Source organism: Rattus norvegicus, chromosome 14, assembly GCF_036323735.1.
Source record: "Rattus norvegicus strain BN/NHsdMcwi chromosome 14, GRCr8, whole genome shotgun sequence".
Classification (NCBI taxonomy): Eukaryota; Metazoa; Chordata; class Mammalia; order Rodentia; family Muridae; genus Rattus; species Rattus norvegicus.
In genome coordinates this window covers 66,581,332-66,607,932 of record NC_086032.1, presented here as the reverse complement: position 1 = coordinate 66,607,932, position 26,601 = coordinate 66,581,332, and the positions used below count along the sequence as shown (strand labels likewise).

The 26,601-nt window shown below is 39.0% G+C and overlaps 1 protein-coding gene across 7 annotated transcripts in view; it reads right to left on the bottom strand.

Moving 5' to 3' along the window:
- Nucleotides 1-26,601, bottom strand: part of Kcnip4 (potassium voltage-gated channel interacting protein 4) — a 1,150,698-nt gene that overhangs the window by 136,062 nt on the left and 988,035 nt on the right. Inside the window, 1 exon segment of one of the 7 annotated variants that reach the window (NM_181365.2) lies at nt 19,084-19,185. The exons of 5 other annotated variants lie outside the window; for them this stretch is intronic. In NM_181365.2, coding sequence (NP_852030.1) covers nt 19,084-19,185 — 102 coding nt within the window. 7 annotated transcript variants of the gene reach the window in all.

Below are 26,601 nucleotides of genomic sequence, written 5' to 3'. Positions count from 1 at the left end.
CTATAACTGTTCCGATCTCAGATTCTTGAAATTAAATATAACTACAATTGCTATGTCATGCTATAGAGGGTAGACAGTGAGACCATTTTTTGCATAGACCTTTAGGGCAGGTTTCTGACTGACTTTACTGCTTTTGCCCTACCTCCACCAGACTATTTTAAGTTTCTTCTTTTAAGTAGCTGTTTTCTCTCCTCTGATGAAGGGATGACTCTTCTCCAAAGGGCTCTGCAGACACACTACCTTCCATTCAATACACCCAAGGTTACTCAGTTTTATCTAACTGACAACAGTGCTTGTGATCCCCATGGGGATGGTGGTAGAAATACAGCACACTTATCCACTAATAGAAAAGTCATAAAACCTTCACTGTTAACTCTGTGAACCTGAACAAAGAATATTTATCACTGTAATGTCCATATCACAGATAAGGGAATGAATAAAAGATTAAAACATTATAAATTTTCTGTGGCACATCAGTTGTAAATCCATGTTTGAACCAAATAAGCTAATACAGATTATGACACTCTCAGTACTAATTCTTTTTAGTAGTGCCTCTTATATCATTTTATTTATAATTATTGTACCTGGCTGATCTTGACACATGTGTTTATTTCAGTGTAATGGCAAGCTTCAGACTGGGCGGGGTCTCTGTCTCTTCCTCTTGGTTTAATACTATTATCTATAATATAGTGCTCCATAACTCTACCACCATGAAATGAAATAAACTAAACTTCCTCACAGTTGTTTGCCTCTGGCTGGCTTATATCATGAATTAATCTAGATTCTTTGTAGATATACAATGAACCAGGACAAAGAATGTTCTATATTTTTTCATTGGCCATTAGACTATCAAATTCCTATGTATACCTATGTGATTTTGGATAAGCCTGTTAAACGTAAATTCTCTATATGTCTCCCTCTCTTCCTTTCTCCATCTCCCTCTCCCCCTCTCTTTCTCTTTCTCCTTCTCACTCTCATTCCCCTCTCTCATTGTAGAAAAAGGAGACAAACACCCTTGACATTAGCTATTTTAAAAGAATTTGATGATGATGGAATACGATTTTCAGAAAAAAGATAAGCCTGTCAAAGGCCACAACAAAGACAGAGGACAAATGTAGTTAGCAACATATATCACCAGGAAGTAAATGGCAGTGCCAAGTGGTTTTACACCTGATCTAAAAGAAATATCTCTTGTTTCCTATATGGCATCTCACTGATGCTCAGATATCAAGAAAAATAAAATAAAATTCCATATAGCTCTGAAACACCCATGATTAATCTTTATCAAAAATGAGATATATTACCTCAGTGGGCCCTGTGATACTAGATGAAGAAAGACCTGGCAACAGTTTTTTTTTTTAATCATATTATCTCAGAAAGAGGAACTATCACAACATCTCCAGATAAATTGGTCTCATGAGCTTGTTTCAAGAGAGTAAATGGAGAAAAAAATCTTGCTTTCCTAAAATTAATATTGTATATATTTATCAAAATATTAAACAAAATTAGATAGTAGATAAAATGTATAGACTGTGGAGTAAAGACACAGGCTAAGACCCTTCTCGTTTTCTTTCTGATGGTGTAATCAAACAAGGTAATCTTTATTCTATGCCTCAGTGTCCTATTCTGTAGAAGAGTGTCCATCTTGTATGATTTTGCATGTTATAGTAAATTGATGCTGATTTGTGTAGAACTTAGAACAGCATTAGATTCAGTACATATGCTAGATATTTCAAAATAAGTTTAATATCTGTGAATTTCATCCTAATTCTTGACTCATCAATACAATGAAATCCACCTACCATCCAAGAGCTAAAAATAAAGCTACAAAATTTCCTGGATCATTCCTCAGATCTTCCAGCACCTTTCTCTACTGTCTGCCTAATTTGGAGATGTTAGCTAGATTCAACATGAAAGATGTACCATGAAATTGGTTAGGTATGAGAGGCCAAACATTTTTTAAAAATTTTCTGAAGATTGATGCTAGGTTTCTAATTGCTATCACGTTGGCATTTAAAGCTTCCTTTTGAAAACAAATCCATCCTTCATTTTGAAAACAGGGAAATTCTGCTGAGGTCTCTGTCAACAGGGCCATAAGAAATTTCCCATGATCAATATGTTACCAGGGAAAAATAAGACCTATTGAAACCTTAAGCTGTAGTTGATTTTAAAAAAATTTAATACAGTTAGGAAATGGTGCCTTATAATTATCCATACCAATGTGCTCATGGTGGATTATTAGTTATGAGTAGTCTAGTCTAATAATGACCTTATCTAATCTTTTCTTTATGTCTTCTCAAGTCAATATAAATTATGGACCAAAACATTAATTTAGTAAATAAACTATTTTTACTGAATGGAAACATTGAGACATTACTATGTAGATGCTATTTTGATCCCAATTTAAACAAGAATGTGTATAAATACAAATATACATATACTCAAGTGTTTAAAGCTTTCTCTTTTGTATGAGCTCCTGGCTATTATCAGTAAGTACCCTTTTAGTTATTATACCATCATATGAATAAACAAGAAAATGATTACTATTTTTTAGAGATAAAGTAAATGACTCAGTTATTTATTTAGGAAACATAGCCACAGGCTTTGCTTGTGTTTTGTTGTAGGAGAAAAACAACTTATCTTCACATTTGCGGTGCTAGTAGAAATTTTTTCATACTAAGCCATAGATGATATGGGCCATCATATTCCTTAATTGTATAAATATTCATTCATCCACAGGCATTTTCATGTTAGTTGTCATGTTTAAGGATTAAGAATGAATATTATGAAAAATCATGTGACTTTGAAGATTCTGGTACTGATTCTAAAGATAACATGTACAGAATTTAAGAATAAACAAATAAATAAATAATAATAAAATGGACAGAATTTAGATATAACACTTCATGTGTTTCCCTGGCTACACTCTCTTCCTACCATTAGTGCTTTGAGTAAAGAAGTTGAATTTTATAGTCAATATTAACACACACTTCGATGTTCTAGCTTCTCATTTTTTTTCTAGGCTATAGGAAGGACTAAAACAGCATTACAGGGAAAACAAGGACAGTGCTAAAGATGTACAATCTATATTCTGGGAGCAGAATTCCAGTCTCACTGCTTTCCAAGGTTTCTTTTAAATTTGAGACCTATGAATTAATGAACTATGGTTAAAATCATAGGAGACTCTTCAGTGGATGTCAGAGGTGATGAATATAGACCTCCATGAAAATTGTTGAAAACAAGTTTTGAGGGATCATCAAACTGGCTGGTCAGTCTGGAGCAGCACAGGCGGGCTGAGGTCCAAGTATGGGTCTTGAATTCCTTATCTTTCCAAGACTTTTAACATAAAAGGTGCTATATTTTGTCAAAGGCTTTTTCAGCAATCACCATCCCTGACCTCAAGCTTTACTATAGAGCAATAGTGATAAAAACTGCATGGTATTGGTACAGAAACAGGCAGGTAGATCAGGGGAATAGAATTGAAGACCCACACACCTATGGTCACCTGATCTTTGACAAAGTAGCCAAAACTACCCAGTGGGAAAAAGACAGCATATTCAACAAATGGTGCTGGTTCAAGTATTATTATGGTCAGCATGTAGAGAAATGTAAATTGATCCATTCTTATCACCTTGTACAAAGCTCAAGTCCAAGTGCATCCATTAAATCCAGATATACTAAATCTAATAGAAGAGAAAGTGGGAAAGAGCCTTGAACACATTGGCCCAGGGGATACTTTTCCTGAACAGAATACCACAATGGTTCAGGCTTTAAGATAAACTATTGAAAAATGGGATCTCATGAAATTGAAAAGTTTTTGCAAGGCAAGGGACACTGTGAATAGGACAAAATGGCAACAGATTGGGAAAAGATCTTTACAAACTCTACATCCAATAGAGGGCTAATATCCAAAATATACAAAGAATTCAAGAAGTTAGACTCCAGAGAACCAAATACCCCTATTAAAAATGGGGTACAGCGCTAAACAAAGAATTCTCAACTGAGGAATACCAAATATCTGAGAAGCACCTAAAGAAATGTTCAACATCCTTAGTCTTCAGAGAAATGTAAATCAAAACAACACTGAGATTCCACCTCACACCAGTCACAATGGCTAAAATCAAAAAATCAGGTGACAGCAGATGCTGTCAAGGATGTGGAGAAAGAGGAACATTCGTCCATTGTTGGTGGGATTGCAAACTGGTACAACCATTCTGGAAATCAGTCTGGAGATTCCTCAGAAAATTGGAAATAGTACTACCTGAGGATGCAGTTATACCACTCTTGTGTACATACCCAAAAGATGCTTCAACATATAACAAGGACACATGCTCCACTATGTTAATAGTACCCTTATTTATAATAGCCAGAAGCTGGAAAGAACCCAGATGTCCTACAATAGAGGAACGGATACAGAAAATATGGTATATCTATACAATGGAATACTACTCAGGTATTAAAAATAATGACTTCATGAAATTGGCAGGCAAGTGAATGGACCTAGAAAATATCCTGAGTGAGGTAACCCAGACACAGAAGAACACATATGGTATGTACTCACAGATAAATCGATTTTAGCCCAAAAGCTCAGAAGATTCATGATACAACTCACAAACCATATGAAGCTTAAGAAAAAGGAAGACCAAAGTGTGGATGCTTTAATCTTACTTAGAAGATGGAATAAAATTATCACAGAAGATAGAGGAAGGGAGGGACCTTGGATGGAGGTAGTAGAGGGAGAGGAAAAAAGGGGGTAGGTCAAGAGACAAGAGAGAAATACAGAGGGTCAGGAAATTGAACAGAAGTATGTAGCAGTGGGGGATGGAGAACTGGGGGTAGCCACTAGAAAGTCCCAGATTCCAGGGAAGCAAGAGGTTCCCAGGACCCAATAGGGATGATATTAGCTGAAATATCATCAATATCAACAAAGGGGAGATAGAACCTGTAGAGATCACGTCCAGTAGATAGGCATGGTCCCCATTTAAAGGATGGGGCCATCCACTATCTGGTTGTCTTGATACACACCTTGAATCCCAGAAGATATAGCCAAGCAGATCTCTGAGTGCAAGGCCAGCCCGGGACAGAGCAAGTTCTTGGTAAACAAACGCTTAAATCCAGGCATGGTGGTTCAGACTTTTAATCCCAGGAGACAGGCATGCAGATCTCTGAGTTCAAGGTCAATCAATCTACATTGCAAAATCCAGGATAGTGGAGTTTAGTCAGTGAAGGAGTTGGAAAAGAGGAAGTTAATGATAATGTAATAGAACAAGGGGGCCATGTTGCAGCTTCTGCAAGCATCAGAACTTGGCAGCTTTGGCTGTATATCTCTGGCTTCATAGTCAAAAGAAGGAGACTACTGAGACAAGTAAGAAGAAACCAGCATCACTGACTCAAAATCTTCTGGGAAGTGTTTTCTGAAAGCACAAAGACACTGTGTTCCAGAGATGGTCAAGGTTGTATCTCCCGGTGCAGCTGTACTTGGTAATGTGTAAGTGTCACCCAGGTGATACTGGTTTGAAGGCATGAAGGGGTCATTAAGAGCAGCTGAGTCTTGGCACTGTGAGAGGCCATGGAAGGCCATTGGTGAAGGTACTACCTCAGTTGTAGTTGATGGCTCAGGACTGAAGGGGTCATGCAAAGGATTTTAACCTTGGCACCATGAAGAGATCCTATGAGAGGCTATTGGTAAAGCCTACTTGCAGTGCAAGAGCCCAGTATATTGGAGATGCCAATACCATGGGATGATCACTGAGAACAGCAGCAGCAGTAGAGTGGATCAAGCTGAGTTTAGAGTGCTACAAGGGGTAGAGCTGGAGAAGTGATGCAAGTCCTTTGGAGGATCCTAGATATTGAAACAAGAAGCTGTAATATTGAAATTGCCTTCGGGACCCCAAGATTTTCAAGATGCTAGAGCCATAGGATATCTGCCGAGGAAAGCTCTAACAAGGAGTGGAACCAGCCCAGGAGAAAGAAGTTTGTTGCCGTGAAAAAAGATGAAAAAGGAGCTGGAAATCTGAAGGTCGCTTTGACATCCGATGGGGAAATGCAGAGTTTGGAGTTTGCCCAGCTAGCTTCCTGTCTTGATTTGGTATTACAGTTAAGTGATTGGATGGATATTAGAAGAGACTTTGAACTTTGGACTTTTAGCACTGTTGAAACTGCTATAGACTACAGGAACTTTGAAGGTTGATTAAATGTACTTTTTATTATGCTATAACCATATGGCTCCCATAGACTCATGTCTTTGAACAATCCTATGGGGGTCAGGGAGTGGAATGTGATGGTTTGTATATGCTTGGCCCCGGGATTGGCACGATTACGAGGTGTGGTCTTGTTGGAGTAGTTGTGTCACTCTGTGTGTGATCTTGAGACCCTCACTCTAGCTGCCTGGAAATGAATATTCTGCTAGCAGCCTTCAGATGAAGATGTAGAGCTCTCAGCTCCTACTGCACCATGCCTGCCTGAATGCTGCCATATTCCCAACTTGAGGATTCTGAACTGCACCTCCGAGCCTGTAAGCCAGCGCCAATTAATGTTATCTTTCAAAAAAAATACACCTGGCCCAAGAGGAAACTGTATAAGGCCTCTGGGCTCCCGTGGGGGAGGGCCCAGGAGCGGCAGGACCCCGCTGGACCCTGAAGGAAACAGACCGGATAAACAGTTCTCTGCACCCAAATCCCGTGGGAGGGAGAGCTAAACCTTTAGAGAGGCGGACAAGCCTGGGAAACCAGAAGAGACTGCTCCCTGCACACACATCTCGGATGCCAGAGGAAAAAGCCAAAGACCATCTGGAACCCTGGTGCACTGAAGCTCCCGGAAGGGGCGGCACAGGTCTTCCTGGTTGCTGCCGCTGCAGAGAGCCCCTGGGCAGCACCCCACGAGCAAACCTGAGCCTCGGGACTACAGGTAAGACCAAATTTTCTGCTGCAAGAAAGCTGCCTGGTGAGCTTGGGACACACGGAAGCAGAATTTCTCTAGGACCGGGCACGTTCTGTGTTTACCGGAAGTCCCACAACCGCGGATCCCGGCCCGCAGCAGCTCTCTGCTCCCAGACCCAGTGAGAGAGAGACCCAACCGCCTGGTCAGGTGGGCACTCCTGAGGCTGCAGAGCAGAAGAGACCACCAACACTGCTCACCCCTGCCCACATCCCTGGCCCAAGAGGAAACTGTATAAGGCCTCTGGGCTCCCGTGGGGGAGGGCCCAGGAGCGGCAGGACCCCGCCGGACCCTGAAGGAAACAGACCGGATAAACAGTTCTCTGCACCCAAATCCCGTGGGAGGGAGAGCTAAACCTTCAGAGAGGCGGACAAGCCTGGGAAACCAGAAGAGACTGCTCCCTGCACACACATCTCGGACGCCAGAGGAAAAAGCCAAAGACCATCTGGAACCCTGGTGCACTGAAGCTCCTGGAAGGGGCGGCACAGGTCTTCCTGGTTGCTGCCGCTGCAGAGAGCCCCTGGGCAGCACCCCACGAGCAAACCTGAGCCTCGGGACCACAGGTAAGACCAAATTTTCTGCTGCAAGAAAGCTGCCTGGTGAACTCAAGACACAGGCCCACAGGAACAGCTGAAGACCTGTAGAGAGGAAAAACTACACGCCCGAAAGCAGAACACTCTGTCCCCATAACTGACTGAAAGAGAGGAAAACAGGTCTACAGCACTCCTGACACACAGGCTTATAGGACAGTCTAGCCACTGTCAGAAACAGCAGAACAAAGTAACACTAGAGATAATCTGATGGCGAGAGGCAAGCGCAGGAACCCAAGCAACAGAAACCAAGACTACATGGCATCATCGGAGCCCAATTCTCCCACCAAAACAAACATGGAATATCCAAACACACCAGAAAAGCAAGATCAAGTTTCAAAATCATATTTGATCATGATGCTGGAGGACTTCAAGAAAGACATGAACACACTTAGGGAAGCACAGGAAAACATTAATAAACAAGTAAAAGCCTACAGAGAGGAATCGCAAAAATCCCTGAAAGAATTCCAGGAAAACACAATCAAACAGTTGAAGGAATTAAAAATGGAAATAGAAGCAATCAAGAAAGAACACATGGAAACAACCCTGGATATAGAAAACCAAAAGAAGAGACAAGGAGCTGTAGATACAAGCTTCACCAACAGAATACAAGAGATGGAAGAGAGAATCTCAGGAGCAGAAGATTCCATAGAAATCATTGACTCAACTGTCAAAGATAATGTAAAGCGGGAAAAAGCTACTGGTCCAAAACATACAGGAAATCCAGGACTCAATGAGAAGATCAAACCTAAGGATAATAGGTATAGAAGAGAGTGAAGACTCCCAGCTCAAAGGACCAGTAAATATCTTCAACAAAATCATAGAAGAAAACTTCCCTAACCTAAAAAAAGAGATACCCATAGACATACAAGAAGCCTACAGAACTCCAAACAGATTGGACCAGAAAAGAAACACCTCCCGTCACATAATTGTCAAAACACCAAACGCACAAAATAAAGAAAGAATATTAAAAGCAGTAAGGGAAAAAGGTCAAGTAACATATAAAGGGAGACCTATCAGAATCACACCAGACTTCTCGCCAGAAACTATGAAGGCCAGAAGATCCTGGACTGATGTCATACAGACCCTAAGAGAACACAAATGCCAGCCCAGGTTACTGTATCCAGCAAAACTCTCAATTAACATTGATGGAGAAACCAAGATATTCCATGACAAAACCAAATTTACACAATATCTTTCTACAAATCCAGCACTACAAAGGATAATAAATGGTAAAGCCCAACATAAGGAGGCAAGCTATACCCTAGAAGAAGCAAGAAACTAATCGTCTTGGCAACAAAACAAAGAGAATGAAAGCACACAAACATAACCTCACATCCAAATATGAATATAACGGGAAGCAATAATCACTATTCCTTAATATCTCTCAATATCAATGGCCTCAACTCCCCAATAAAAAGACATAGATTAACAAACTGGATACGCAACGAGGACCCTGCATTCTGCTGCCTACAGGAAACACACCTCAGAGACAAAGACAGACACTACCTCAGTGTGAAAGGCTGGAAAACAAATTTCCAAGCAAATGGTCAGAAGAAGCAAGCTGGAGTAGCCATTCTAATATCAAATAAAATCAATTTCCAACTAAAAGTCATCAAAAAAGATAAGGAAGGACACTTCATATTCATCAAAGGAAAAATCAACCAAGATGAACTCTCAATCCTAAATATCTATGCCCCAAATACAAGGGCACCTACATACGTAAAAGAAACCTTACTAAAGCTCAAAACACACATTGCACCTCACACAATAATAGTGGGAGATTTCAACACCCCACTCTCATCAATGGACAGATCATGGAAACAGAAATTAAACAGTGATGTAGACAGACTAAGAGAAGTCATGAGCCAAATGGACTTAACGGATATTTATAGAACATTCTATCCTAAAGCAAAAGGATATACCTTCTTCTCAGCTCCTCATGGTACTTTCTCCAAAATTGACCATATAATTGGTCAAAAAACGGGCCTCAACAGGTACAGAAAGATAGAAATAATCCCATGCGTGCTATCGGACCACCACGGCCTAAAACTGGTCTTCAATAACAATAAGGGAAGAATGCCCACATATACGTGGAAATTCTACGTGGATCATCTACTCAATGATAACTTGGTCAAGGAAGAAATAAAGAAAGAAATTAAAAACTTTTTAGAATTTAATGAAAATGAAGATACAACATACTCAAACTTATGGGACACAATGAAAGCTGTGCTAAGAGGAAAACTCATAGCGCTGAGTGCCTGCAGAAAGAAACAGGAAAGAGCATATGTCAGCAGCTTGACAGCACACCTAAAAGCTCTAGAACAAAAAGAAGCAAATACACCCAGGAGGAGTAGAAGGCAGGAAATAATCAAACTCAGAGCTGAAATCAACCAAGTAGAAACAAAAAGGACCATAGAAAGAATCAACAGAACCAAAAGTTGGTTCTTTGAGAAAATCAACAAGATAGATAAACCCTTAGCCAGACTAACGAGAGGACACAGAGAGTGTGTCCAAATTAACAAAATCAGAAATGAAAAGGGAGACATAACTACAGATTCGGAGGAAATTCAAAAAATCATCAGATCTTACTATAAAAACCTATATTCAACAAAATTTGAAAATCTTCAGGAAATGGACAATTTCCTAGACAGATACCAGGTATCGAGGTTAAATCAGGAACAGATAAACCAGTTAAACAACCCCATAACTCCTAAGGAAATAGAAGCAGTCATTAAAGGTCTCCCAACCAAAAAGAGCCCAGGTCCAGACGGGTTTAGTGCAGAATTCTATCAAACCTTCATAGAAGACCTCATACCAATATTATCCAAACTATTCCACAAAATTGAAACAGATGGAGCCCTACTGAATTCCTTCTACGAAGCCACAATTACTCTTATACCTAAACCACACAAAGACACAACAAAGAAAGAGCACTTCAGACCAATTTCCCTTATGAATATCGACGCAAAAATACTCAATAAAATTCTGGCAAACCGAATTCAAGAGCACATCAAAACAATCATCCACCATGATCAAGTAGGCTTCATCCCAGGCATGCAGGGATGGTTTAATATACGGAAAACCATCAACGTAATCCATTATATAAACAAACTGAAAGAACAGAACCACATGATCATTTCATTAGATGCTGAGAAAGCATTTGACAAAATTCAACACCCCTTCATGATAAAAGTCCTGGAAAGAATAGGAATTCAAGGCCCATACCTAAACATAGTAAAAGCCATATACAGCAAACCAGTTGCTAACATTAAACTAAATGGAGAGAAACTTGAAGCAATCCCACTAAAATCAGGGACTAGACAAGGCTGCCCACTCTCTCCCTACTTATTCAATATAGTTCTTGAAGTTCTAGCCAGAGCAATCAGACAACAAAAGGAGATCAAAGGGATACAGATCGGAAAAGAAGAGGTCAAAATATCACTATTTGCAGATGACATGATAGTATATTTAAGTGATCCCAAAAGTTCCACCAGAGAACTACTAAAGCTGATAAACAACTTCAGCAAAGTGGCTGGGTATAAAATTAACTCAAATAAATCAGTTGCCTTCCTCTATACAAAAGAGAAACAAGCCGAGAAAGAAATTAGGGAAACGACACCCTTCATAATAGACCCAAATAATATAAAGTACCTCGGTGTGACTTTAACCAAGCAAGTAAAAGATCTGTACAATAAGAACTTCAAGACACTGAGGAAAGAAATTGAAGAAGACCTCAGAAGATGGAAAGATCTCCCATGCTCATGGATTGGCAGGATTAATATAGTAAAAATGGCCATTTTACCAAAAGCAATCTACAGATTCAATGCAATCCCCATCAAAATACCAATCCAATTCTTCAAAGAGTTAGACAGAACAATTTGCAAATTCATCTGGAATAACAAAAAACCCAGGATAGCTAAAGCTATCCTCAACAATAAAAGGACTTCAGGGGGAATCACTATCCCTGAACTCAAGCAGTATTACAGAGCAATAGTGATAAAAACTGCATGGTATTGGTACAGAGACAGACAGATAGACCAATGGAATAGAATTGAAGACCCAGAAATGAACCCACACACCTATGGTCACTTGATTTTTGACAAAGGAGCCAAAACCATCCAATGGAAAAAAGATAGCATTTTCAGCAAATGGTGCTGGTTCAACTGGAGGGCAACATGTAGAAGAATGCAGATCGATCCATGCTTATCACCCTGTACAAAGCTTAAGTCCAAGTGGATCAAGGACCTCCACATCAAACCAGACACACTCAAACTAATAGAAGAAAAACTAGGGAAGCATCTGGAACACATGGGCACTGGAAAAAATTTCCTGAACAAAACACCAATGGCTTATGCTCTAAGATCAAGAATCGACAAATGGGATCTCATAAAACTGCAAAGCTTCTGTAAGGCAAAGGACACTGTGGTTAGGACAAAACGGCAACCAACAGATTGGGAAAAGATCTTTACCAATCCTACAACAGATAGAGGCCTTACATCCAAAATATACAAAGAACTCAAGAAGTTAGACCGCAGGGAAACAAATAACCCTATTAAAAAATGGGGTTCAGAGCTAAACAAAGAATTCACAGCTGAGGAATGCCGAATGGCTGAGAAACACCTAAAGAAATGTTCAACATCTTTAGTCATAAGGGAAATGCAAATCAAAACAACCCTGAGATTTCACCTCACACCAGTGAGAATGGCTAAGATCAAAAACTCAGGTGACAGCAGATGCTGGCGAGGATGTGGAGAAAGAGGAACACTCCTCCATTGTTGGTGGGATTGCAGACTGGTAAAACCATTCTGGAAATCAGTCTGGAGGTTCCTCAGAAAATTGGACATTGAACTGCCTGAGGATCCAGCTATACCTCTCTTGGGCATATACCCAAAAGATGCCTCAACATATAAAAGAGACACGTGCTCCACTATGTTCATCGCAGCCTTATTTATAATAGCCAGAAAATGGAAAGAACCCAGATGCCCTTCAACAGAGGAATGGATACAGAAAATGTGGTACATCTACACAATGGAATATTACTCAGCTATCAAAAACAACGAGTTTATGAAATTCGTAGGCAAATGGTTGGAACTGGAAAATATCATCCTGAGTGAGCTAACCCACTCACAGAAAGACATACATGGTATGCACTCATTGATAAGTGGCTATTAGCCCAAATGCTTGAATTACCCTAGATCCCTAGAACAAACGAAACTCAAGACGGATGATCAAAATGTGAATGCTTCACTCCTTCTTTAAATGAGGAAAAAGAATACCCTTGGCAGGGAAGGGAGAGGCAAAGATTAAAACAGAGACTGAAGGAACACCCATTCAGAGCCTGCCCCACATGTGGCCCATACATATACAGCCACCCAATTAGACAAGATGGATGAAGCAAAGAAGTGCAGACCGACAGGAGCCGGATGTAGATCGCTCCTGAGAGACACAGCCAGAATACAGCAAATATAGAGGCGAATGCCAGCAGCAAACCACTGAACTGAGAATAGGTCCCCTATTGAAGGAATCAGAGAAAGAACTGGAAGAGCTTGAAGGGACTCGAGACCCCAAAAGTACAACAATGCCAAGCAACCAGAGCTTCCAGGGACTAAGCCACTACCTAAAGACTATACATGGACTGACCCTGGACTCTGACCCCATAGGTAGCAATGAATATCCTAGTAAGAGCACCAGTGGAAGGGGAAGCCCTGGGTCCTGCTAAGACTGAACCCCCAGTGAACTAGTCTATGGGGGGAGGGCGGCAATGGGGGGAGGGTTGGGAGGGGAACACCCATAAGGAAGGGGAGGGGGGACGGGATGTTTGCCCGGAAACCGGGAAAGGGAATAACACTCGAAATGTATATAAGAAATACTCAAGTTAATTAAAAAAAATACACAAAAAACAAAATAATAATTTTTAATCTGGAAATGTATTTCTATTACTTATGAAAATTTTATTTTTGTGCCAATAAATTTTAGATATTATACATGGCAAATTATCACTTTTTCATATCATATTAGCTGAGCTACAATTTGTTTATTCTCATTATGCTTCATGTGTTAAGTGTTATGTGTGAATTACTTGATTTAACCTGCACTAATAACAATAATTAAAATGATAATGATAATAATGATAATAATAATAATAAACATATTATCAGATGATAACAGAGAGCTTTCTGAGTCTCCAGTGTGCTATGCTCCTTTTCTCCATAAACTGGGCTTTTTTCAAACTCTCAGATATTACTTCATTAGTGACATTTGCTCTGACCCAGCCCATTTATTTCCATAGCTCACATCCACTTTTAAGAGCAGAAGCACATATTTCCTTCCTTCTTAATACTCCTTCTGTCAGAGGGAATTATCTTTGTTTTCATGTTCTTCCTACCCTTCTGAAATCAGTGCTAAGAAACATGTTACTTGAAAAATGTTTTTTCTTAGAGTATTCTGCATGTTTCATATGAACTTTGCCAATAAAACAAAGATAGTATTGTGTAATAAAGATTAAATAAGGAAACCGTTGTTCAAAATATCCAAGGAATGTGTTTCCTAACAATCACAACCAAAATTCCACCATGTTCTAGGATGCTGCTCCCATCTATGTTTTTCAGTTATTTTTGGAAGAATGAAGTGCACCAAAGGGTGCTATAGCACAAGATTTAAAGAACTGAGTTTACATCTTAGAAACAAAACTGAGAGTAGTTTGGTGGCCAGTGGATGGAGGATAGGGAAGTAATGAGGGAGGAGAGAACAACCTCAGAAAGTAGGTAGCTGATGGTGTCAGGCAAGTGATGGGACTCCTGGATCCACTGCAAAGTGAGGCAATTGGCTGCTACATTTGACTATGTTTTATCAATAGCCTGGGATGGATATGCAAAGATCAGTGGAGAATTGGGTGGTCAGGGGACAGTGGAGTTAATGCAAAACTTGAATGTTATATAATTTAGTAGACAGCTCTTCTTAACCTCTATCCTCACCTCGTTTCGCACTCTTGTTCAGAAGGCAGGAAGAATTCTACATCCTAAATGAAGGCACACAAGATCACATCAATTTCTAATTTTCAGTTACTGTCAGGTGGCATGAGTGAAGAAGGTCAGAGATCATTGCCTGAACAGGTTACTCCTTTCTCTTGGAGTCATGCACTGCTCTCTAAAACCTCTCGATGGTAGTTGGAATTCTGCACTTCTGTTTGGTAGTTTCTCAACCATCGAAGTCAAGAAATGTGCTTAAAACATTAACTTGGGAGTTGTAATTTCTCCCTTTCATTAAATATTTTATCTCCAAGCACTTGAATACACGTGGTCTTTCATAAAACACTTTACCACATGCTACTTTTTTAAGGCAAGACAGAAGTAGTATTCAAGTATGCACTGAAGAAATGACAGAAGAGGCGGGATGAAGAGGGTGGTGTTGAAGAACAAGCATAAAGAAGAGGCAGCCCCACTGTGTCTTACTTTCAGGTTGGGGAATATCTCACACATGTTCACAGACAGGCTTTTTCAGGTTCACTGCAAAACACTAAAGATGGTAACAGCCTCATACTTAAGTTTTCAGAGTGCCGTGCTGCTCTCTCTTGAGGATAAGTGATTCTTTTTTGTACTAAGTGGAGTGACCACATAGATATCGTCCCATGATCCTTCAAGTTTTAAATTTTCTAATTCTGGACTCCAAATGCTTCATGGCTCAGCAAATGTGTAGGGTTTTCTAAAGGAAACAAACTCTCAGACACACTCATTGGAAGTCTCATGAGGACATGTAGAGTATACTCCCTCTGCCACTCAGGTCAATCAGGCCTAGAACCACTCAAATCAGTCAAGACTCATCTTCAGTTTCTCAAAGCCCAGACATGGGCTATGTATACCTTTCTTCTGGGGGCCTAAGGACTTCTTCTTATCTCCTTTTCATTTGACCTTTCTACCTCTCACCCCATATTCACATGGTGTATTTTTACATTGTGCACAATTATTAGAGTCTAGTCCACAGAGGAGTGCTAATATGATTACTTGGCTAACATAGCAATGAAATGCATTGTCTTCTTTTCCAAATAAGCTATTCCTTCATGATGTGCTTTCTGGTGGCTGTTGGATACATGAAAATGGTTGCTGCTGGATAGAGACTTTTACATTTGAAGATAGATAGGGTCTACAAATCATGTTATATGTCCAGCTCAATGTAAACAACAACTAGTTTCTAGATTTTAAAAATTGGTAATAATTAATTGTATATGTCTGATGTCTTAAAAAGTTTATTTCAAGTATAACATGTAGATAGCTTTATATATATACATATATTTTAACCATAACTATATATTATATGTATGTGGCATTATGTATCTTTATAAGATCTAGCATTCACGAGTGAGAGAAAATGTGTAATATTTGTCTTTCTGTATTCAGTTTGTTTTTATGATAACCTCATACTACAGGTATTTTTAACAAATTATATTTTTTCATTATAGTTGAGTAGAACTCTATTATACATGTGATGTTTTCGTCATACATCTGTTGATGTACCCCTAGGTTGATAGCAGAACTCTACTATTCTGAATTGTGCTATAATAAACATGGACGTTCATGTACTCCTGTGAATTGTTTACCTAAAATCCTTTGGGTATATAACCACGAGTGAGTTTGCTGAGACACCGAATGGTTCTTCTTGTAAATTCTTGAGGAATCTAGTAACCAAAGTTCTGGGATGCATTTACATTCACATCAGTGGACACATGAGGGTTTCTGTGCTTCTCAGAATTAGTTACTATACATTTTATTTTTGATAACCATCCTGAATGACATGAAATTACGTCTTCATGTAACTTTAATTTGTGTTTCTGTGGTGAGTGGGGATATTAAATTTAGGAAATATGAGATTATTGTTATTCTCATTATTTGTGTTTACAATATTTTTTGTCTCGGCTGTAATCTTAAGAAACTTCCTTTTAGGCTAGAACAGAGTTAAATTGATTTGCATACTCTGTAATTACATTTTTGCTAGATATTGGTACAGAGAAAACACTAACAAAATCTGACAATTTGTTCTTCACTAAGCAAATATGGAGACTCATTTGACACTTACATTTTACATGTCTATATGATACAAATGACTACGTTTTCAGCAAATATCAGGTAAATTGGCAATGCTGACTCCACATGGGAAGGAGAAAAGCCATTGCTCTAATAGCCAGCTGTCTCTGACAAGCAGAGGTCATCAACCCTGGAGCTTCAGCATCGTATCAGATTATGGCTTTTCATCCCTCAGACTTGTGAGCTGTGCTGACAAGCATTGTCTAATTCGTGAGCTGTTGTGTGTCTGTGTGTAAGTGTGTGAGGAAAGAAAAAAGAACAATTTACCTTAATAATAATTTTAAGGATTTCCTGCACAGAATTTCTACCTGGAAAAATCATTTCTTTTATTGTTAACTTTTCCATAAAGAATGTAACAGTTGATCTAGTTGAGTAGATGTCTGTGTGTTTGCTGGTTTGGATTTTGCTCTGTATTTTGGAGTGTGATTTGGTTACTGTTCCCAACACAAATCCCATTTTGGTTGACTTACGATAAATACTCACTAAACGAGCGTGTATGCCTGCTGGATCATACTAGTGTGAGATAACGACGTTCAAAATAACTGTTTTTCTTCTTGTTGTTGTTGTTTAATTCTAGGACTTCTGACTCAATATATCTCCTTTAAAAGTTCCTTCCATATTTTCTGCTTCATGTAGAGTTACAACATTAACATTTTAAGTCACCAATTGAATCAATGATTTCTACAAAATGATATGGCTGAATATAAAGAAGGTGGATTGAGATACTGTCTCTAGACTCACAACGAATGAGGATTATTTTCCTCATTTTTTAATGTTCTATTTCTAGGTGAAAAATGATCTTCTCTCATCTAATTCTAGGAATTGTGTGATGCTTAGTATTAAATTATCGTAAACATCTTTTTTTACATAGACAACTTAGAAATTCAGAGTCTGTGCATTAACACTCTTTGTAAACTTGACTGATGTTCTCTCTTTGGGAGCTCTCTATTTTCTAATTCACAAGGATGCCACATGGTGGAAATGAACAAGAAGGTAGGCCAGCATGTTAGTTTCATATGTCAGCCTGACTAACCTAGAATGCTCAGGTATTTAATAAAACTCAATTCTAAGTGTTGATGTAGATGTGGTATATAAAAGTGGTGATATCTGCACACTTGGCACACTAAAAGTTAATGATAGATTACTTTGGACATAGTATGAGAGTCTCATGCAGTCAGTCAAGGTGTTAAGTAAACATGAGACTTCCTCAAGAAATATCCTGACTCTATCCTACAGCGTCAAATGCTGCCTAACTTTTCAATCTACTCATTGCCACTGTTCTATATGCCAAAATAGTAATATTTATGGTTTACTATACCACAAATGTATATATATATATGTATATATATGTATAATATATGTATAAAACGTATGTGTGTGCATGTACATGTATGTGTATATGATCATATTTGTCCTGCTTTTCTAAAGAACTTTTATCAGTGTGGGAAACAAAGGAAAAAGAAGCCACACTTTAAAAATAGTCAAGAAATTACAATAGAAGTTGGATATATATCTCTATATATCATATGACCTAGCAATCCCTCTCCTGGGTTTATGTTCACAGTAAATTTAATTGATACATTAAAGAGAAACTTGTACTTCCTTGTAGAACTAGTTACCATATTACTGGATAAACATGTATATTCAGTGTGGGATACACTGACACAAACGCTATTCAGCCTGGAAAAGAATATTTGACATATATATATATAACATGGTGGAAGGAACAGGACATCATTAAGCCAAAGAGGCCACACACAGAATGCAAAAGACTGCATCACTTCACTTATGCAAAGGATTTTGAGAAGTTGATCTCATAGTTGAGAGTATAGTAGTGGGTACCAGGTAGTGAGGAGCTTAGCTGTGGGTGAGGGGTGAAGAAGGAAGTTTATTTACTGGTTACTAAGTTCTAGCTAGATAAGGCTTTTGTTGTATATCAGAGTGGCCATTGGTGACTATAATTCATCATGTATCCCAGAAAAGCTGGAAGTATGAGTTTTGGATAATTTGTATCAAAGAAAAGATAAATGTTTGAGGATGTGGATATGTTTATCTATCTGAACATTATGCAGAATATGCATGTATCAAAACACCACATGGTACTCCAGAAATATGGACATTTTCTGTTGCAACTAGAAAACGAGAAACTTGTAAAATAACATAGCTTAAGTTGGCAGCTGCTGTGTAACCATTTTAAGCAAACAATCCTCTATGCTTGTCCCCACGCTTCAGATGAAATTGAAATGCGTCAGTTTCAGGAAGCAGGGGCCTCTGTTACTGACACCAAGCTTTCAGCCTGCCAAATGAAAAAACGCCTGTTGCTTATACCTCGGTGTTTCAGATAAACACGAGCTGTAAATAGACATTGCTTCGCAGGAGATGATATATCGATTCCTTTTAGAAGCAGAAATTGCAGTGCGTGTGGACCTAAACAAGCAAAGCAAACAATCTCGGGGCGAAAAGGAAAGGAAACTTGCTTTGAATAGCAGGAGACGACGTTTTGGCAGCTGAGCAGGGCAAGAGCTTCATGAGCCGCTCTTTAATGCTGCGCTTGGTGTTGTTCTGAGCGTAGAGGAAACCTAGAAAATACATGATCGCTTCTGTTAGTGCCTTCTGCACAGAGAGACCCACAGGGCTGCAGGGGTCACGAGGGAAGCAGGACAGGCAGGATGGAAAGTCAGCCAGCTATCTGCTAGCTCAGGAAATCACAGACAGCCAGTTAGGGCCCCTAAAGTTGGTTTTCTTAATTCCTTTTATGTAAGTTTCGCATGTTGCACTAAAGGTGCAGATTAGCAAAGGAAAACAGAACAAAAGGATTCTCAGTGGATGACAAGAGTCAAATTGGCTTATTTTAGATCTCATGTCAAAAGCGCAATAAATACCACTGGGAAAACGTTGCCTCGGTTGAAATTTTCAATATTCAAACCAGAGTTAAGGGACCCCAACTCAATCTTCCTTTCTCTCACATTGCTCCAGGCTTTGATTACAAAGGAGGTGGATGCTCTCATAAATCACACACACAGCAATCACCTGATAGTACTTTTGCCTTCCCTGAAAGTGAGAAAATCAATAGACTTGACAGGCGTTTTCATTAGCATATGTTGAGGAGTCCGGATATGTAGAAATCCTTCCCATTTTTCACAGAGTGACATTAATGAATGGAGCTTATTCAAGTGAAGCCATTGCAAAAGAAGCGAGGTGCGTTTCCAAAATGTTAACCCAGGAATAGAGCCTGGTGAGGCAGGAGCACATCCCTGACTTTAGGCAGTTGGAGAGGACAGAAAATCAGTGGTGGCTCCGCAGGCAAGCTAACAAGTGCCTGAGACAACTTGTCATGTCAGGAACCCACTGTGCTCAATTCAGCATCATCTCAGCCACTCCGAATGCCTGAAAGCACGGATCTGCTCGTTAAAATGAATTGTAAAAAATCAAATTGGTCTGGAAGATATCTGATCTAAAGAAAAGCAAGAGAATTAAATTTAAGGTTCTACTATCTTTGTGATGGGGACCTGGCAAATATACCTCCTGTTCCTCTTCTACTTCATTCCTTCTACTTTGGAATTTTAAGCAAGCCCTGACCCTGAACCTAGAGATCCCCATCACCAGAACACATTGACTGAGACTGTAACCTGTAGGAGTGAGAAAATGAGGAGGTAAATATGCAAATGAGATCATCCTCCTGACTAAGAGTGCTCTTAATCATATATCACTTTCTGGGTCTTTCTCCCACTCTCCTTACTGCCCTAGCTCTTAGCCCACTGGCCAAGTCATGCTTTCTGACTTTGCAAGAACTCACAAATCATCCTTCCAGCCTGGACATTTAGCTAGTGTGAAACTCCTTTCTCAATTGACTTCCTAAGGGAAAGCTGATTCACACTGAGTGTAGAAAGACCAACATCAATGTCTGTGTTTTACGTCTGATTGACATAGCGTGTATGTTGATTTTCTTCTTCCTTCTACATTTCTGGAAGAACTTTTTCACATAGATACCCCTTCCTTTGGAAACTCTGGGGCCTTAGGGTCTTGAATTCCATTCTCAGGTAGGCATGCTGTCTCTGCCTTTGCTGGTTCCTTACTGCCATGGAAGATATGTGCTACATCCCTCCCTGTAGTCAACCCTTCACCAGTGGTCAAAATCTATAATCCCAGTCTGCCTTTGAAACACTTCAGGTACGTTCCTCTGGCAAACTGTCCCTTCCTGTCAAATTGTCCTGGCCTGAGGAGAAAGACTTCTCACTTGTTTGCTCTCCCAGCAGTCCATCATGTTTTGGCATGTCACCATGCCCTGTCATAGATAAGAGACAAAGAAGTTGACTAACAATGTTCTGCCAACCTTCAGTAGCAGGACACAGAAGACCCTAAGGCAGCTTCTATCACAGCTCCTTAGCTTCAGACTTAGTTTCTTGACAATTAGCCAGACAGAAACTCAAGATGTTTCCTGGCTGCTTGATTTCCTCTCTGTTCCATGAATTCTGTTTACAAGCTCAAGTTTTATGTGAGGAGGGGAAGATTCTCCCTCCCTGACTAATTGAAACTGTCAGTGTTGCCTCCGTTGCCCCTGTTTTATTTGGTAAGATCAACAAGTTGTTACTTTAGATTAAGCGTAAGAAGTTTTAAGATTTTAGTCCCCCCACATCTTACTATTTTGTTCTAAGTGGCCTTGGAGAGAACATTACACTCCAAGGCATCTATGTTTTCTTCATGAAACACATTCAAATGTCTCTTTTAGGAATACATCTTTATATTTTGTATATGAGTAGTAAGGCTAGAATACCTCAACTGACTCTCAACCGACATGCTTTGATTGACTAGTCTTTAGCTGCTGATGACATTCTTTGGGTAGATTAAGGCAGCTAACTAGGACTTAGCTTTCTTACCAACTTCCTTTCTCACCCTGCTTTGCGATGTGCCTTAAGGAGAAATTTCTACCATATGCTTGTACCATGTGATCTAGCCTGTTCAGCCATGTCTTCCCCACAAGTGATGCTCTGAAACACTCTGGAAACATGAGCCAACACAACTTTTCTCTTTTAAATTATTTCCATTGGATATTTTTGTTTCACTGATGTAAAAGTTAGCTTCTAAAAGCAATTAAAAAGCCAAGTGTTTAGGCTGCTGCTTTTGTGGGTGAGGGTTGGGGGTAGGGTGGATTTTACAGAAGCCTTCCATGTCCCTCTTTCTCAAAACAGGAAGTCATCTAAGAGAACTCTCAGAAAGTGTGATGAGGAAGCCAGAGTTAGCTCTCTACAATTGATGGCTTCCTGTGGGAGTGCAGGAGGGGATCAATTCTGCTGTACTTAAGGGACAGACCACTGCGAGTTTGACCATGCTTTAGTGAGCATATAGACAGCAAAAAAAAATGGTCTTGATTTTTCTTTTTCTTTTCTCCTCTTTAATTTTAATTTTACTTTTCGGCAGGGGGCGTCAAAAAAGTTGTGGGGGTCAGACATGGAAGGACTAGGAAATGAGTGTGATTGGAGTGCATAATGTGAAATTCCCAAGGAATGAACAAAAATGTTTTGTTGAGAGAGAGAGAGAGAGAGAGAGAGAGAGAGAGAGAGAGACAGAGAGAGAGAGAGAGAGAGAGAGAGAGAGAGAGAGAGAGGGAGAAAGAGAGAGAGAACATAATCAGGAAGAAAAAAATAAGCAGAACATGGGCATGGTTAATTCTCTTCCTCTTCTACTTCTTCCTTTTTTCTGATATCAGTTCACGAGAAAAGCTACACTTTTACACTTGTCTCCTTAAAAATCTAATGGTTTGGTATTCAGGCCCTAAAAACAATCAGTCCAAGGTTGTATCTCAGCACAGACCTTGGCTTAGTTACTTAATTTCTCCATATGTCAGTTTTTCTCCTTAGGAAAATAAGCTAGTCAAGATGTCGGCTTCAAAGAGTTGTTAATATCAGGTGGAATAAGAATGAGCTGTTGACCCAATGACAGTTCTGTAATATGAACCCAGTGAATGTTAGACCTTCTTTTCACCATATGAACAGACCACATTACTTCCAGCCCCAGAACCTTTTATTTTGCTGTTATCTGCATGGAAATATTTAAAATTTTGCCTCTCTTCCTTTTTCGTCTAGTTCATGTCTATTCAGCCATGTAATTTCAGTTCTAAGCTTGTTCCTGGAGGAATTCCTAATACATTAAAGCAGAGCATGAAGAACTTTTACATATTCCTGCAGTTTCCTTTTCTTTTTTCTCACAGGGAGTATAATTGGGACACATTCATGTATTTTAAAGTATATTTTCATACTGTACTATAATACTGAAGAATGTTGCATTTAGTGGTTAATAGATGTTACTAGATATATTGACGTCACAGTAAATAATCATATAACTGCATAAATAATGTAAGGTAAACTATTCTAAGCATAAAGAATAGGCAGTATAGGATAGTGATGCTTAGGAAAAGAGAAAGACAGAAGATGCGTCTGTGGGGGCTCTTTCTACACTGTAGCACACTCCACACAGGGTTAAAAGTGACATCCAGGATCACTGGGCACAATCTAGACATGAGTGAGTCTTCTTCAGCGGCTAGAATTTTTAAGAAAACAGAGAAGTAATTTTTGTGCATGGTGAGGAGTTTTTCAGGAACCTGTGTGAGGATTATGTGTGGGTTATTGAGTGAGGGTTGGGAAATGCATGCTCAGGATGAGGTGGCATGTGCATATGAGGCAGAAGCTGCTGAAGGGCTAAGAATAAAATGATGATAATGGAAGTCTCAGATACCTAGCAGTTTTGAAGTTCTGGTACAGTCATACACACACACACACACACACACACACACACACACACACACACACACACCTCACCCAAATAGACTCATCCTTAAAAGTAAACAAGGTAAATGATAATGCAACAACTGAATTGAGGATATCTGTCATTCTCTCTGAGCTCAGGAAGCTACATGGGAGGAAGAATGATTTCCTAGAGTGAGGAGCATTCGATGAGAACACAAATTGACCTATGGTAACAGGAAATAGAACGAAAGCTCAAGATACCTTCAGTTGCACTGTAGAATGCCCTCTAGAATGATATGAAGTACCATTTAAAGATAGACCAAACTTTCTACATCATGTGATAAGAGTGTCGGGTATGTTGTGAGACTTACTTGGCATGCAGCAGAGGTGACAATGGGTGACCCATAATCATGAGAGAAAAAAAGGAGTAGAAACAGAGCTCAGGTCGATACAGATATTGGAGCTAATAATAAATGACTAAAGAAAAAGAAGACAGTGATATTAGGGAACATTTTAGAAACAAAATTAAAGCAACAGACAGAAACAAGAAGATGCAACATAAAATATTTAAAATAAAAAGATTGTAAGAACCAAAGGACCAGAATGTCTACTATGGGACTGTGCTTCCTAGAAGTAGCCACCTATACATGGACTGAACAATAACAATAGCAATAGATGAGCTAACATAGAAGAAAAGAAGCTCTCACAGGGTCCATTTCCTAGACAAAGAATTACAGGGAACTCACTAATGACTACCAAGAGTGGGAGAATTGGCCTGTCCAGCAATAAGCCTCCTAACTGGTTATCCATTACAAGGTGGACAACCCTGAAGTCATATTCAACACAAGCAACAAAATCAGATTCAAGCAGGTTGCATTTATAAAATGCAATGTTGTGTGTATATACCTCTCTCTCTCTCTCTCTCTCTCTGTTTCTTTCTCTTTCTCTCTCTCAGTGTGTATGTTGTGTGTGTGAGTGTGTGTGTGAGTGTGTGAAATACTTGTTTAAGAAGTGGCCATCAATTTAAGAGGCAATGAGGAGAGCTGGAAAAAAAGCTAAAGGAAAAAGATATGGAAGGAGTTTGAGGGACAAAATAGCAGAGGTGAATGATGTAATTACAATTTAATTAAAATATTTTAATTGTATGAAACCATCTTTATTTAGCTTGGTTTATCAACTCTTGAGGGATTGCTAAAGTATGTTTTATGAAGCTTGAACAGATAACAAAAATTAAATCATCAGTTGGAATAATAAAAATGGATAATTAATGGGAGTCATGGGATCTCCCCAAAATCCTAAGAATGTAAGAAGGCCTAGAGAGCAAGAGGCAAGGAGAGATAAGAGCTTTGTTAAGAAATAATGGCCCAAATGTTTCACATTTGATTAGAGATGTTTGTTGAAGACCAGGAATTTTTTTTCAACCTAACGCAAGACAAATTCAAGAAGAATCATAGAGAGCTCAATGGGAAAACAATACCATTAAAAACGAATGAAAATAATATCTATGAGGAAACAGTGCTGTGACGATGGTGTATTGTAAGATACAGTGCTGTTTGGATGGTATAATGACTCTTTGATGTTCTCAGGTTGAATACAAAGAACACCAAGCCAGATGTCTATACTCAATACAGCTGTTTCAAAAATGCAGGTGAAAGTATGTCTTCAGATAAGACAGAGGTGCAATAATACATAGTCAATCGACATGCACTATTGAGATATAATGAAGGAAATTGCTCAGGATAAGGAGACGTGATGTGATACATACACACAGATCTCCAGAGAGAAACAAAGTTATAGGAATTGACAATATCTGAATTAATAGGAAGAAAACTTGTTGGAATTATAGCCTAATGCATAGTTAAATCTTTAACTGTGTTTTTCTCATCCATTATTGTATTCCCAGCATTATCACAGTGTGTGATATATAAATTGTTCAATCTGTATCTACCAAAGCATGAAATGAGACTATGTATCTTTTTTGGTTAAGAAGTCTGCATCATCTACAGGGCTATAATTAGCAAATGCGTTTAGAATTTGCATTACATATTTCCCCGTAGCTCCTCCCCACATCCTTAAAGGGTAGCTGAGTGTGACAGAGAGCAGCACTGGGGGAAGAGTTAGGGACGGTGTTCCGCTCTCCGGCACTAATTCTAGGAAATCAGTGAGGGAAAGGCAGCCAGAAAATTGTCATACGACCTCTCTCACACAAAGACTACATGCGCTCACAAATCAAGTACCATGTATCTCATAAGCATTTATCTACTAGGTATTCAAAATGTTTATTATAAGGGCATATTTACAAACATTATAAATTATTTTCTTTGGGCAACTGTATGTGCAATGATTACATCAAAAGTCAGAACTTGGGAGTATCAAACCTCTGCCCTAACACCTAAAACATTGCATGGTAGGATTATTGAATTCACTTGATAACTGATTCTTTTGGGATAAAAAAATCTATTTGCTCATTAATTAATTCATTTGAATGGATTTTCAGTACCTGCCAGTTATTATTCCAGTATAATACATTAAGATAATTTTATATTTTGTGATTATAAGTTATAAAAGGGAAAGAATAAATAGTAAAATATATAAAAAATATACAGTATATCAGAATTATAGCAGGGATTAGGAAGAGACTTCTTTCAGTAGACTGGGGTTGAGGGCACTAGAGTCATGTTTTATCAAGTAAGACAAGGAGGCATCATGCATGACCATTTTCAAATTATCAAAGTAAATATAAACACCAAAATTTCTTCCATTCCAGATATAAATCAGCTTCTCATCAAGTCAATTCCTCCATGCAGAGTTTTATATACAAGTGGTCAATTTTCACTGTCTGTCTTTTCTGATATACAAGGAATGCCACTGTATATAAGTAAAGTTTCAATGCTGCATGGTGGTCCATGCATTCAGAGCCACAAAAGTTCTGAAAGTGATAGATAACACAGAACAATTTTATCGTAATGGGATTATGCTCTTCTTCCCTCTTTTCTGCAGTACAGTGGAGAGCAAATATTTCTTGTGGTTTGCTTTGGAATAAAGGCTCCCAGTCCATCATTCACTACCTGTTCAGCTTCTAATTTAGGCTTGTGAATTATGCACAGTTTGCTTCCATACCATTGCAGTTGTCACTCCGTCCTATGCCTATCCCCTGTCGTTCACCCTTAAGAATACTCATGGCTGACTATTAGGAGAAACACTTGTGTTTTGTCATGTAGAAGAAAATAGCCAATCATATTTTGAAAGATA